Source organism: Rhinoderma darwinii, chromosome 3, assembly GCF_050947455.1.
Source record: "Rhinoderma darwinii isolate aRhiDar2 chromosome 3, aRhiDar2.hap1, whole genome shotgun sequence".
Lineage (NCBI taxonomy): Eukaryota > Metazoa > Chordata > Amphibia > Anura > Rhinodermatidae > Rhinoderma > Rhinoderma darwinii.
The window spans coordinates 28422-45110 of record NC_134689.1 but is presented as its reverse complement, the minus strand read 5'-3'; the positions used below and the strand labels follow the sequence as shown (position 1 = coordinate 45110).

The window sequence follows — 16689 nt, the reverse complement described above, 5'->3', positions numbered from 1 at the left end:
TCTTCGGGGGTTACATCGGATAGACGGCGGCTCTTCGGGGGTTACATCGGATAGACGGCGGCTCTTCGGGGGTTACATCGGATAGACGGCGGCTCTTCGGGGGTTACATCGGATAGACGGCGGCTCTTCGGGGGTTACATCGGATAGACGGCGGCTCCGCGGGGGTTACATCGGATAGACGGCGGCTCCGCGGGGGTTACATCGGATAGACGGCGGCTCCGCGGGGGTTACATCGGATAGACGGCGGACCCGCGGGGGTTGCATCGGATAGACGGCGGCCCCGCGGGGGTTGCATCGGACAGACGGCGGCTCCGCGGGGGTTGCATCGGACAGACGGCGGCTCCGCGGGGGTTGCATCGGACAGACGGCGGCTCCGCGGGGGTTGCATCGGACAGACGGCGGCTCCGCGGGGGTTGCATCGGACAGACGGCGGCTCCGCGGGGGTTGCATCGGACAGACGGCGGCTCCGCGGGGGTTGCATCGGACAGACGGCGGCTCCGCGGGGGTTGCATCGGACAGACGGCGGCTCCGCGGGGGTTGCATCGGACAGACGGCGGCTCCGCGGGGTTTACATCGGACAGACGGCAACTCCGCGGGGATTACATCGGACAGACGGCGGCTCCGCGGGGTTTACATCGGATAAACGGCGGCTCCGCGGGGATTACATCGGATAGACGCCGGCTCCGCGCGGGTTACAACGGATAGACGGCGGCTCTGTGAACGACCAGTACGGGGGGGGGGGGTCTCCGGTTTATTATTTGCAGAGATGACGTCTTGGTTCTAACATTTCAGTGTAAATAAAATAAAATCTCAGTAAATTTTTGTCCATTGACCTTCAGAGCTGCATTCACACTTCTGCTGGTTGCTTAGTAACAGACAGTCAGACATGTGACTTGTGCTGGCGTTTCCTGTACAGGCTGCTGTGGCCCCTGTATTCTCAGGATGGGTGGGGGGTCCCGGCCGTCCGGTGACATCACTGTATGGAGACGTCCTTGTCCTTCACTTGTAAATCTTATTCCGAGCATTTACTGAGGTGTCTGAGGAGCTTACACTCTAATTTTACTATTGACGGGGTGTGATATTTGGGCTCTTCACGGTATACGGCGATGGAAGGGTTAAATTAAAGGCACACACACCTGGATGAAGTTGCCGCTTGTTTTATTGCGCAGACTGATGATGTCACAGCGAGTGGCGGTTACTGGTACCAGATATGTACGAACAGAGACGCCGGCTCCAGGCTCTGCCCGTGCTTGTTCAGGAGAGGAACGTGACGATATCCTGCAAGAAAGTAGCAAAGCGTGAGGTGATATCGTGACGCTGCGCGCGCGCCCGCCGCAAAAAGCGCTAAACCTGACCGCTCCTTGTGTGATTACGGCGGCGACTTCCCTCTGACATTTCTACGTGTGATACATGGGTTTGGAGCGCAGAATTCTAAATGGCGAGGGAGAGGCGGACGCCACAGTCATTACACCGGGAGTTTATCCCCTACTCCCCCCCCCCCCTCCCCCCATGGCGCAGTGAATAGAGGAGGCGGGCGGCGTCACCATAGCGTCCTCGTGGAGTGTGTGCTCCGTGTTTTTTTTTACAGAATATTGTCGCCAATGTCTTTCGCCATGTTATGTAAAAGGGGCGTGGCCGTACACTAATTATACGCACCATGTGACGCTGCGGATAGAGACGTATCTGCCGCTCCTGTGACTCACCTTTGCTCATGCTGGTCAGCGGCAGCGCGTACTGTCCCAGGAACTCGTTAGAAACAACTGACAGCTGATCCTCCAGGCAGAACCGCACCAGCGCCAGCTCCGGGACCTGCACCGAGAACGTCAGCGACTGGTCCCACAGGGGGTTAAACGCTGAAACGAGCGGAAAAGAAGCGGATGATGAAAACGGCACGCGTCCTAACACAGGCGGGGGACTCCGGGGGAGCCAAATATTAGGGGGACCAGGTAATGGGATGGAAGGAGTGCAGCAGAGGCCCGTGCAGGGAGAATACATGTGCCCCCTGGAGAGTATACGGGCCCCTCTGCAGGAACACTATACGGGCCCCTCTGCAGGAACACTATACGGGCCCCTCTGCAGGAACACTATACGGGCCCCTCTGCAGGAACACTATACGGGCCCCTCTGCAGGAACACTATACGGGCCCCTCTGCAGGAACACTATACGGGCCCCTCTGCAGGAACACTATACGGGCCCCTCTGCAGGAACACTATACGGGCCCCTCTGCAGGAACACTATACGGGCCCCTCTGCAGGAACACTATACGGGCCCCTGAGCCGCTGTGTGTTTCTGCCCCTGGAGACCGGTTGGAGAGGGTGACAGGATTGTATATTATGATTGAGAGAACCGTGTCACAGGCCGTCCAGGATCCTGCAGGACAGTCTGTCTCTCGGTACAGTTTGGTTAGACACTATGTATACACTGTATGGCACTCTCTGGGCACAGTTTGGTTAGACACTATGTATACACTGTATGGCAATCGGCACAGTTTGGTTAGACACTATGTATACACTGTATGGCAATCGGCACAGTTTGGTTAGACACTATGTATACACTGTATGGCAGTCACTGGGCACAGTTTGGTTAGACACTATGTATACACTGTATGGCAGTCACTGGGCACAGTTTGGTTAGACACTATGTATACACTGTATGGCAATCTCTGGGCACAGTTTGGTTAGACACTATGTATACACTGTATGACAGTCTCTGGGCACAGTTTGGTTAGACACTATGTATACACTGTATGGCAGTCTCTGGGCACAGTTTGGTTAGACACTATGTATACACTGTATGGCAGTCTCTGGGCACAGTTTGGTTAGACACTATGTATACACTGTATGGCAGTCTCTGGGCACAGTTTGGTTAGACACTATGTATACACTGTATGGCAGTCTCTGGGCACAGTTTGGTTAGACACTATGTATGCACTGTATGGCAGTCACTGGGCACAGTTTGGTTAGACACTATGTATACACTGTATGGCAGTCACTGGGCACAGTTTGGTTAGACACTATGTATACACTGTATGGCAGTCACTGGGCACAGTTTGGTTAGACACTATGTATACACTGTATGGCAGTCACTGGGCACAGTTTGGTTAGACACTATGTATACACTGTATGGCAATCTCTGGGCACAGTTTGGTTAGACACTATGTATACACTGTATGGCAGTCTCTGGGCACAGTTTGGTTAGACACTATGTATACACTGTATGGCAGTCTCTGGGCACAGTTTGGTTAGACACTATGTATACACTGTATGGCAGTCTCTGGGCACAGTTTGGTTAGACACTATGTATACACTGTATGGCACTCTCTGGGCACAGTTTGGTTAGACACTATGTATACACTGTATGGCAGTCTCTGGGCACAGTTTGGTTAGACACTATGTATACACTGTATGACAGTCTCTGGGTACAGTTTGGTTAGACACTATGTATACACTGTATGGCAGTCTCTGGGCACAGTTTGGTTAGACACTATGTATACACTGTATGACAGTCTCTGGGTACAGTTTGGTTAGACACTATGTATACACTGTATGGCACTCTCTGGGCACAGTTTGGTTAGACACTATGTATACACTGTATGGCAGTCTCTGGGCACAGTTTGGTTAGACACTATGTATACACTGTATGGCAGTCTCTGGGCACAGTTTGGTTAGACACTATGTATACACTGTATGGCAGTCTCTGGGCACAGTTTGGTTAGACACTATGTATACACTGTATGGCAGTCTCTGGGCACAGTTTGGTTAGACACTATGTATACACTGTATGACACTCTCTGGGCACAGTTTGGTTAGACACTATGTATACACTGTATGGCAGTCCCTGGGTACAGTTTGGTGAGACACTATGTATACACTGTATGGCACTCTCTGGGCACAGTTTGGTCAGACTATGTATACACTGTATGGCAGTCTCTGGGCACAGTTTGGTTAGACACTATGTATACACTGTATGACAGTCTCTGGGCACAGTTTGGTTAGACACTATGAATACACTGTATGGCAGTCTCTGGGCACAGTTTGGTTAGACACTATGTATACACTGTATGGCACTCTCTGGGCACAGTTTGGTTAGACACTATGTATACACTGTATGGCAGTCTCTGGGCACAGTTTGGTTAGACACTATGTATACACTGTATGGCAGTCTCTGGGCACAGTTTGGTCAGAATATGTATACACTGTATGGCAGTCTCTGGGCACAGTTTGGTTAGACACTATGTATACACTGTATGGCAGTCTCTGGGCACAGTTTGGTAAGACACTATGTATACACTGTATGGCAGTCTCTGGGCACAGTTTGGTTAGACACTATGTATACACTGTATGGCACTCTCTGGGCACAGTTTGGTTAGACACTATGTATACACTGTATGGCAGTCTCTGGGCACAGTTTGGTTAGACACTATGTATACACTGTATGGCAATCGGCACAGTTTGGTTAGACACTATGTATACACTGTATGGCAGTCTCTGGGCACAGTTTGGTTAGACACTATGTATACACTGTATGGCAGTCTGGGCACAGTTTGGTTAGACACTATGTATACACTGTATGGCACTCTCTGGGCACAGTTTGGTTAGACACTATGTATACACTGTATGGCAGTCTCTGGGCACAGTTTGGTTAGACACTATGTATACACTGTATGGCAGTCTCTGGGCACAGTTTGGTTAGACACTATGTATACACGGTATGGCAGTCTCTGGGCACAGTTTGGTTAGACACTATGTATACACGGTATGACAGTCTCTGGGCACAGTTTGGTTAGACACTATGTATACACTGTGACAGTCTCTGGGCACAGTTTGGTTAGACACTATGTATGCACTGTATGGCACTCTCTGGGCACAGTTTGGTTAGACACTATGTATACACTGTATGGCAGTCTCTGGGCACAGTTTGGTTAGACACTATGTATACACTGTATGGCAGTCTCTGGGCACAGTTTGGTCAGAATATGTATACACTGTATGGCAGTCTCTGGGCACAGTTTGGTCAGACTATGTATACACTGTATGGCAGTCTCTGGGCACAGTTTGGTTAGACACTATGTATACACTGTATGGCAGTCTCTGGGCACAGTTTGGTAAGACACTATGTATACACTGTATGGCAGTCTCTGGGCACAGTTTGGTTAGACACTATGTATACACTGTATGGCAGTCTCTGGGCACAGTTTGGTTAGACACTATGTATACACTAATATGGCACTCTCTGGGCAAAGTTTGGTGAGACACTATGTATACACTGTATGGCAGTCTCTGGGCACAGTTTGGTTAGACACTATGTATACACTGTATGGCAGTCTCTGGGCACAGTTTGGTTAGACACTATGTATACACTGTATGGCAGTCTCTGGGCACAGTTTGGTTAGACACTATGTATACACTGTATGGCAGTCTCTGGGCACAGTTTGGTTAGACACTATGTATACACTGTATGGCAGTCTCTGGGCACAGTTTGGTTAGACACTATGTATACACTGTATGGCAGTCACTGGGCACAGTTTGGTCAGACACTATGTATACACTGTATGGCAGTCTCTGGGCACAGTTTGGTTAGACACTATGTATACACTGTATGGCAGTCTCTGGGCACAGTTTGGTTAGACACTATATATACACTGTATGGCAGTCTCTGGGCACAGTTGGGTTAGACACTATGTATACACTGTATGGCAGTCTCTGGGCACAGTTTGGTTAGACACTATGTATACACTGTATGGCACTCTCTGGGCACAGTTTGGTTAGACACTATGTATACACTGTATGGCAGTCTCTGGGCACAGTTTGGTTAGACACTATGTATACACTGTATGGCAGTCTCTGGGCACAGTTTGGTTAGACACTATGTATACACTGTATGGCAGTCTCTGGGCACAGTTTGGTTAGACACTATGTATACACTGTATGGCAGTCTCTGGGCACAGTTTGGTTAGACACTATGTATACACTGTATGACACTCTCTGGGCACAGTTTGGTTAGACACTATGTATACACTGTATGGCAGTCCCTGGGTACAGTTTGGTGAGACACTATGTATACACTGTATGGCACTCTCTGGGCACAGTTTGGTCAGACTATGTATACACTGTATGGCAGTCTCTGGGCACAGTTTGGTTAGACACTATGTATACACTGTATGACAGTCTCTGGGCACAGTTTGGTTAGACACTATGAATACACTGTATGGCAGTCTCTGGGCACAGTTTGGTTAGACACTATGTATACACTGTATGGCACTCTCTGGGCACAGTTTGGTTAGACACTATGTATACACTGTATGGCAGTCTCTGGGCACAGTTTGGTTAGACACTATGTATACACTGTATGGCAGTCTCTGGGCACAGTTTGGTCAGAATATGTATACACTGTATGGCAGTCTCTGGGCACAGTTTGGTTAGACACTATGTATACACTGTATGGCAGTCTCTGGGCACAGTTTGGTAAGACACTATGTATACACTGTATGGCAGTCTCTGGGCACAGTTTGGTTAGACACTATGTATACACTGTATGGCACTCTCTGGGCACAGTTTGGTTAGACACTATGTATACACTGTATGGCAGTCTCTGGGCACAGTTTGGTTAGACACTATGTATACACTGTATGGCAATCGGCACAGTTTGGTTAGACACTATGTATACACTGTATGGCAGTCTCTGGGCACAGTTTGGTTAGACACTATGTATACACTGTATGGCAGTCTGGGCACAGTTTGGTTAGACACTATGTATACACTGTATGGCACTCTCTGGGCACAGTTTGGTTAGACACTATGTATACACTGTATGGCAGTCTCTGGGCACAGTTTGGTTAGACACTATGTATACACTGTATGGCAGTCTCTGGGCACAGTTTGGTTAGACACTATGTATACACGGTATGGCAGTCTCTGGGCACAGTTTGGTTAGACACTATGTATACACGGTATGACAGTCTCTGGGCACAGTTTGGTTAGACACTATGTATACACTGTGACAGTCTCTGGGCACAGTTTGGTTAGACACTATGTATGCACTGTATGGCACTCTCTGGGCACAGTTTGGTTAGACACTATGTATACACTGTATGGCAGTCTCTGGGCACAGTTTGGTTAGACACTATGTATACACTGTATGGCAGTCTCTGGGCACAGTTTGGTCAGAATATGTATACACTGTATGGCAGTCTCTGGGCACAGTTTGGTCAGACTATGTATACACTGTATGGCAGTCTCTGGGCACAGTTTGGTTAGACACTATGTATACACTGTATGGCAGTCTCTGGGCACAGTTTGGTAAGACACTATGTATACACTGTATGGCAGTCTCTGGGCACAGTTTGGTTAGACACTATGTATACACTGTATGGCAGTCTCTGGGCACAGTTTGGTTAGACACTATGTATACACTAATATGGCACTCTCTGGGCAAAGTTTGGTGAGACACTATGTATACACTGTATGGCAGTCTCTGGGCACAGTTTGGTTAGACACTATGTATACACTGTATGGCAGTCTCTGGGCACAGTTTGGTTAGACACTATGTATACACTGTATGGCAGTCTCTGGGCACAGTTTGGTTAGACACTATGTATACACTGTATGGCAGTCTCTGGGCACAGTTTGGTTAGACACTATGTATACACTGTATGGCAGTCTCTGGGCACAGTTTGGTTAGACACTATGTATACACTGTATGGCAGTCACTGGGCACAGTTTGGTCAGACACTATGTATACACTGTATGGCAGTCTCTGGGCACAGTTTGGTTAGACACTATGTATACACTGTATGGCAGTCTCTGGGCACAGTTTGGTTAGACACTATATATACACTGTATGGCAGTCTCTGGGCACAGTTGGGTTAGACACTATGTATACACTGTATGGCAGTCTCTGGGCACAGTTTGGTAAGACACTATGTATACACTGTATGGCAGTCTCTGGGCACAGTTTGGTAAGACACTATGTATACACTGTATGGCACTCTTTGGGTACAGTTTGGTTAGACACTATGTTATACACTGTATGGCAGTCTCTGGGCACAGTTTGGTAAGACACTATGTATACACTGTATGGCAGTCTCTGGGCACAGTTTGGTTAGACACTATGTATACACTGTATGGCAGTCACTGGGCACATTTTGGTCGGACACTATGTATACACTGTATGGCAGTCTCTGGGCACAGTTTGGTAAGACACTATGTATACACTGTATGGCAGTCACTGGGCACAGTTTGGTTAGACACTATGTATACACTGTATGGCAGTCTCTGGGCACAGTTTGGTGAGACACTATGTATACACTGTATGGCAGTCTCGGCACAGTTTGGTTAGACACTATGTATACACTGTATGGCACTCTCTGGGCACAGTTTGGTTAGACACTATGTATACACTGTATGGCACTCTCTGGGCACAGTTTGGTTAGACACTATGTATACACTGTATGGCACTCTCTGGGCACAGTTTGGTTAGACACTATGTATACACTGTATGGCACTCTCTGGGCACAGTTTGGTTAGACACTATGTATACACTGTATGGCACTCTCTGGGCACAGTTTGGTGAGACACTATGTATACACTGTATGGCAGTCTCTGGGCACAGTTTGGTTAGACACTATGTATACACTGTATGGCAGTCTCTGGGCACAGTTTGGTGAGACACTATGTATACACTGTATGGCAGTCTCTGGGCACAGTTTGGTTAGACACTATGTATACACTGTATGGCACTCTCTGGGCACAGTTTGGTGAGACACTATGTATACACTGTATGGCAGTCTCTGGGCACAGTTTGGTTAGACACTGTGTATACACTGTATGGCAGTCTCTGGGCACAGTTTGGTGAGACACTATGTATACACTGTATGGCAGTCTCTGGGCACAGTTTGGTTAGACACTATGTATACACTGTACGGCAGTCTCTGGGCACAGTTTGGTTAGACACTATGTATACACTGTACGGCAGTCTCTGGGCACAGTTTGGTGAGACACTATGTATACACTGTATGGCAGTCTCTCGGTACAGTTTGGTTAGACACTATGTATACACTGTATGGCACTCTCTGGGCACAGTTTGGTGAGACACTATGTATACACTGTATGGCAGTCTCTGGGCACAGTTTGGTGAGACACTATGTATACACTGTATGGCAGTCTCTGGGCACAGTTTGGTGAGACACTATGTATACACTGTATGGCAGTCTCTGGGCACAGTTTGGTGAGACACTATGTATACACTGTATGGCAGTCTCTGGGCACAGTTTGGTTAGACACTATGTATACACTGTATGGCAGTCTCTGGGCACAGTTTGGTTAGACACTATGTATACACTGTACGGCAGTCTCTGGGCACAGTTTGGTTAGACACTATGTATACACTGTACGGCAGTCTCTGGGCACAGTTTGGTTAGACACTATGTATGCACTGTATGGCACTCTCTGGGCACAGTTTGGTTAGACACTATGTATGCACTGTATGGCACTCTCTGGGCACAGTTTGGTTAGACACTATGTATACACTGTATGGCAGTCTCTGGGCACAGTTTGGTTAGACACTATGTATACACTGTATGGCAGTCTCTCGGTACAGTTTGGTTAGACACTATGTATACACTGTATGGCACTCTCTGGGCACAGTTTGGTGAGACACTATGTATACACTGTATGGCAGTCTCTGGGCACAGTTTGGTTAGACACTATGTATACACTGTATGGCACTCTCTGGGCACAGTTTGGTAAGACACTATGTATACACTGTATGGCAGTCTCTGGGCACAGTTTGGTAAGACACTATGTATACACTGTATGGCAGTCTCTGGGCACAGTTTGGTGAGACACTATGTATACACTGTATGGCAGTCTCTGGGCACAGTTTGGTAAGACACTATGTATACACTGTATGGCAGTCTCTGGGCACAGTTTGGTTAGACACTATGTATGCACTGTATGGCACTCTCTGGGCACAGTTTGGTTAGACACTATGTATACACTGTATGGCAGTCTCTGGGCACAGTTTGGTTAGACACTATGTATACACTGTATGGCAGTATCTGGGCACAGTTTGGTTAGACACTATGTATACACTGTATGGCAGTCACTGGGCACAGTTTGGTCAGACACTATGTATACACTGTATGGCAGTCTCTGGGCACAGTTTGGTTAGACACTATGTATACACTGTATGGCAGTCTCTGGGCACAGTTTGGTTAGACACTATGTATACACTGTATGGCAGTCTCTGGGCACAGTTTGGTTAGACACTATGTATACACTGTATGGCAATCTCTGGGCACAGTTTGGTTAGACACTATGTATACACTGTATGGCAGTCTCTGGGCACAGTTTGGTTAGACACTATGTATACACTGTATGGCAGTCTCTGGGCACAGTTTGGTTAGACACTATGTATACACTGTATGACACTCTCTGGGCACAGTTTGGTTAGACACTATGTATACACTGTATGGCAGTCTCTGGGCACAGTTTGGTTAGACACTATGTATACACTGTATGACACTCTCTGGGCACAGTTTGGTTAGACACTATGTATACACTGTATGGCAGTCTCTGGGTACAGTTTGGTGAGACACTATGTATACACTGTATGGCAGTCTCTGGGTACAGTTTGGTTAGACACTATGTATACACTGTATGGCACTCTCTGGGCACAGTTTGGTTAGACACTATGTATACACTGTATGGCAGTCTCTGGGCACAGTTTGGTTAGACACTATGTATACACTGTATGGCAGTCTCTGGGTACAGTTTGGTTAGACACTATGTATACACTGTATGGCAGTCTCTGGGCACAGTTTGGTTAGACACTATGTATACACTGTATGGCAGTCTCTGGGCACAGTTTGGTTAGACACTATGTATACACTGTATGGCAGTCTCTGGGCACAGTTTGGTTAGACACTATGTATACACTGTATGGCACTCTCTGGGCACAGTTTGGTGAGACACTATGTATACACTGTATGGCAGTCTCTGGGCACAGTTTGGTTAGACACTATGTATACACTGTACGGCAGTCTCTGGGCACAGTTTGGTTAGACACTATGTATACACTGTATGGCAGTCACTGGGCACAGTTTGGTGAGACACTATGTATACACTGTATGGCAGTCTCTGGGCACAGTTTGGTTAGACACTATGTATACACTGTATGGCAGTCTCTGGGCACAGTTTGGTTAGACACTATGTATACACTGTATGGCAGTCTCAGGGCACAGTTTGGTTAGACACTATGTATACACTGTATGGCACTCTCTGGGCACAGTTTGGTGAGACACTATGTATACACTGTATGGCAGTCTCTGGGCACAGTTTGGTGAGACACTATGTATACACTGTATGGCAGTCTCTGGGCACAGTTTGGTTAGACACTATGTATACACTGTATGGCAGTCTCTGGGCACAGTTTGGTTAGACACTATGTATACACTGTATGGCAGTCTCTGGGCACAGTTTGGTTAGACACTATGTATGCACTGTACGGCAGTCTCTGGGCACAGTTTGGTTAGACACTATGTATACACTGTATGGCAGTCTCTGGGCACAGTTTGGTTAGACACTATGTATACACTGTATGGCAGTCTCTCGGTACAGTTTGGTTAGACACTATGTATACACTGTATGGCAGTCTCTGGGCACAGTTTGGTTAGACACTATGTATACACTGTATGGCACTCTCTGGGCACAGTTTGGTTAGACACTATGTATGCACTGTATGGCACTCTCTGGGCACAGTTTGGTTAGACACTATGTATACACTGTATGGCAGTCTCTGGGCACAGTTTGGTTAGACACTATGTATACACTGTATGGCAGTCTCTCGGTACAGTTTGGTTAGACACTATGTATACACTGTATGGCACTCTCTGGGCACAGTTTGGTGAGACACTATGTATACACTGTATGGCAGTCTCTGGGTGGTGAGGGTCTCACATGGGGACAGGTGGGGGGGGTGATTCATTCAATACCAGCAGGTTGTGATTTATTGTGCCCGAGCGGTTGAGTTTCCGCCGCCTACTAAACCCCGGCGTTTTTCTTACCGTTATTTTTCACCACTTGTGTTTGTTTCCGTCCCTCATCGACTGTAACTCCGTAAATCTCCACCTTCGCTATCAGGCTGTTCTTGTTGGTTTTGGACAGACTTCCGTACGGCAGAAGGAAACCGCTGATTACCTGGAACACAGTCATAGATAGATGACACCGGCGGAGGCCGCAGAGGTGAGAGGTGCCTGCTACCGGCGCCGCTGCAGGAATACACAGGGAGCCTCCATCTCACCCTGCAGCACAGAGTATCTACAGCATCTGTAAGGTGAAGGGCAGTAAATGAAGGCTCCTTGTTCCCTCTTACACAGTCCTCTGTATTCCCGGCCTTTAGAGGGACCGTTTCTCCTCTTCACCCCAATACGTCAGCCCCATTTCTCTCAGAATGTTACAGGGGCACATCTGTAATTGCTGGCGGCCCTTCCCCCCCTCGGGTGGGCTACAGCTGAGGATCATCTCCCGATACCTTAATGGTGATGAACATTGGACGCGTCCCGTATTTCCGCTCATAAGGATCAAAGCTGCGATCTTCATTCCGCAGAAATTCCGGCTTTAGGACAAATCCACATCTCCCGTTATCCAGGAACTTTCCATCCTGCAGATCCATGGGAATCCCTGGAGTCTGGAAGTTCAAAGCGGCTGAAGAGACGACACAAAGGATGAAGGTCACGGAGACCGGACGAGGTCATTGGCGCTGGACCAGCCGCCCCTCACCCTGCTCGTTATATTATCACTTTATAATAAACTCAGAAACGTTTCATCACCGTCTCATGAAAAGTTCTAACGTTTCCTAATAGACGTTCTATTTTTCACCAGTTTCAAGACTTCTGCTTGCTGTCAGTGAATTGTTTACATCCAGAGGCTGAAAATTCCAAATGACCTAATACTTCTCATAGCAGAGAATTGGTTACAATTGTATCTAGTCTAGACAATCCTTTGTGAGGTAAACAGGCTGGACTCCAGACTGATACATGTTACCTGCACTGATACAGTGTAACAAACTATCAGAACAGGAGTGCGTTTTCGGTTGCCGCTGTGTTGACCGGCAGAGGTGGCTCATGTGACGTATGAGGAGGACCGGGCTAGGAGAAGTTTCCAGCCTCTCCATATAAACAAACGTGTTGCCATTCACTGACAGCAAGCAGATGAATTAGGGTTATGGTTGGAAAGGGTTAAGTTGCGGAGAGGAGAGAAAATAAAACCATGAAGAATAATAGAAATTGTCATAATTCTGTATTTAAAGCCATTGTCTACGAGTTCAGAACCGCTTAACCCTCGCACGACCACCCCGTCACTGCGTGATCACTGGAGATTATATAGGACCCACGTGACGAGGAACATGACTGGGGGGTAAAGGGTGGACCCTCATATGACATAATATCCCACCAGCGGCCCCCCAATACGTCACTCACCCATCTGACAGCCGACATTCCAGAATTCCTGCGGATAGAAGTTGGAGGACGCGGCTCTGGACCCTTTAGGGTAAACCCGAGTGATGAACTTCATGGTGTGATGGACGAAGGTCTGGGCTGGGGGGGGAGCAGCAAAGTCGCGGTTATTGGACCTGTGCGTCATACACGTGATCACGTGATCAGCGTCCAGACACAAAGTAACACGCAGCGTGACATCAGAGCGTGACATCAGATCAAAATTACAGTGTGAAATTACAGCGTGACAGTGTGACATCAGAGTGTGACAGAGTGTGACATCAGAGCGTGACATCACAGCGTAACATCAGAGCGTGACATCAGAGTGTGATCAGATTGTGACATTACAGTGTGACATCAGTGTGACATCAGAGTGTGATATTACAGCGTGACAACAGAGTGTGACAGAGTATGACATTACAGTATGACATTACAGTGTGACATTACAGTGTGACATCACAGCATGACATCACTGCATGACATCAGAGCGTGACATCAGAGCGTGACATTAGTGTGACATCAGAGTGACATTACAGTGTGACATTACAGCGTGACATCAGAGTGTGACATTACAGCGTGACATCACAGCATGACATCACAGCGTGACATCAGAGTGTGACATTACAGCGTGACATCAGAGTGTGACATTACAGCGTGACATCAGAGTGTGACATTACAGCGTGACATCAGAGTGTGACATCACAGCGTGACATCACAGCGTGACAGAGTGTGACATTACAGCGTGACATCAGAGTGTGACATCACAGCGTGACAGAGTGTGACATTACAGCGTGACATTACAGCGTGACATCAGAGTGTGACAGAGTATGACATCAGTGTGACATTACAGCGTGACATCAGAGTGTGACAGAGTATGACATCAGTGTGACATTACAGTGTGACATCAGAGCGCGACATCAGAGCGCGACATCACAGTGTGACATCAGAGCGTGACAGAGCGTGACATTACCGTATGACATCAGAGTGTGACATCAGAGCGGGACATCAGAGCGTGACATTACAGCGGGACATCAGAGTGTGACATCAGAGCGTGACATCAGAGCGTGACATCACAGCGTAACATCAGAGCGTGACATCAGAGTGTGATATCAGATTGTGACATTACAGTGTGACATCAGAGTGTGATATTACAGCGTGACAACAGAGTGTGACAGAGTATGACATTACAGTGTGACATTACAGTGTGACATCACTGCGTGACATCAGAGCGTGACATCAGAGCGTGACATCAGAGTGACATTACAGTGTGACATTACAGTGTGACATTACAGCGTGACATCAGAGTGTGACATTACAGCGTGAAATCACAGCATGACATCACAGCGTGACAGAGTGTGACATTACAGCGTGACATCAGAGTGTGACATTACAGTGTGATATCAGAGTGTGACATCACAGCGTGACATCACAGCGTGACAGAGTGTGACATTACAGCGTGACATCAGAGCGTGACATCAGAGTGTGACAGAGTATGACATCAGTGTGACATTACAGCGTGACATCAGAGTGTGACAGAGTATGACATCAGTGTGACATTACAGCGTGACATCAGTGTGACATCAGAGCGCGACATCAGAGTGTGACATTACAGTGTGACATCAGAGTGTGACATCAGAGTGTGACATCAGAGCGCGACATCAGAGCGCGACATCAGAGCGCGACATCAGAGTGTGACATCAGTGTGACATTACAGCGTGACATCAGAGTGTGACAGAGTATGACATCAGTGTGACATTACAGCGTGACATCAGTGTGACATCAGAGCGCGACATCAGAGTGTGACATTACAGTGTGACATCAGAGTGTGACATCAGAGTGCGACATCAGAGCGCGACATCAGAGCGCGACATCACAGTGTGACATCAGAGCGTGACATCAGAGCGTGACAGAGCGTGACATTACCGTGTGACATCAGAGTGTGACATCAGAGCGGAACATCAGAGCGTGACATTACAGCGGGACATCAGAGCGTGACATTACAGCGGGACATCGGAGCGTGACATTACAGCGGGACATCGGCGCGTGACATCAGAGTGTGACATCAGAGCGTGACATCACAGCGTGACATCAGAGCGTGACATCAGAGCGTGACATCAGAGTGTGATATCAGATTGTGACATTACAGTGTGACATCAGAGTGTGACATCAGAGTGTGATATTACAGCGTGACAACAGAGTGTGACAGAGTATGACATTACAGTGTGACATCACAGCATGACATCACTGCGTGACATCAGAGCGTGACATCAGAGCGTGACATTAGTGTGACATCAGAGTGACATTACAGTGTGACATCAGAGTGTGACATTACAGTGTGATATCAGAGTGTGACATCACAGCGTGACATCACAGCGTGACAGAGTGTGACATTACAGCGTGACATCAGAGCGTGACATCAGAGTGTGACAGAGTATGACATCAGTGTGACATTACAGCGTGACATCAGAGTGTGACAGAGTATGACATCAGTGTGACATTACAGCGTGACATCAGTGTGACATCAGAGCGCGTCATCAGAGTGTGACAGAGTATGACATCAGTGTGACATTACAGCGTGACATTACAGTGTGACATCAGAGCGCGACATCAGAGTGTGACATTACAGTGTGACATCAGAGTGTGACATCAGAGTGTGACATCAGAGCGCGACATCAGAGCGCGACATCACAGTGTGACATCAGAGCGTGACATCAGAGCGTGACAGAGCGTGACATTACCTTGTGACATCAGAGTGTGACATCAGAGCGGGACATCAGAGCGTGACATTACAGCGGGACATTACAGTGTGACATCAGAGCGTGACATCAGAGCGGGACATCAGAGTGTGACATCAGAGTGTGACATCGGTGTGACATCAGAGTGTGACATCGGTGTGACATCAGAGTGTGACGGGGAGGTACCTGATTCTCGGGCCAGCTTCTGTGCCTCCTGCTCCGACAGAGAATTGTTCTCATAAAACTTCTGATTTTCTCTTGAATATTGAAAACTGGTAAATTTCTTTGATTTGGTGTAAATGACGAGATCGGAGAGCGGCATGGCGATCGTCTGCACCGGAGAGGAAATCACTGTGATCAATGTGATCCTAATAATCTGGGCAGAGGCTGTATACATATAACGAGGATTATCGTATAAGCATTTCATGCACGAGCCCTCAGTATTATTAGAATATGGATCGA

The 16689-nt window shown here is 47.8% G+C and overlaps 1 protein-coding gene across 1 annotated transcript in view; it reads right to left on the bottom strand.

Annotated features, from left to right (window-relative positions):
• Window positions 1–1141: 1141 nt before the first annotated feature.
• The window catches only part of PLCZ1 (phospholipase C zeta 1), a 34297-nt gene continuing 18749 nt past the window's right edge, over window positions 1142–16689 (bottom strand). The window contains exons 8-13 of the mRNA XM_075855622.1: window positions 16414–16558; window positions 13478–13594; window positions 12532–12704; window positions 12065–12197; window positions 1704–1853; window positions 1142–1278 (exon numbers count right to left, since the gene is read on the bottom strand). Of these exons, the coding sequence (XP_075711737.1) occupies window positions 1196–1278; window positions 1704–1853; window positions 12065–12197; window positions 12532–12704; window positions 13478–13594; window positions 16414–16558 (801 nt within the window). The 3' untranslated portion in view covers window positions 1142–1195. The remainder of the gene's footprint in view (window positions 1279–1703; window positions 1854–12064; window positions 12198–12531; window positions 12705–13477; window positions 13595–16413; window positions 16559–16689) is intronic.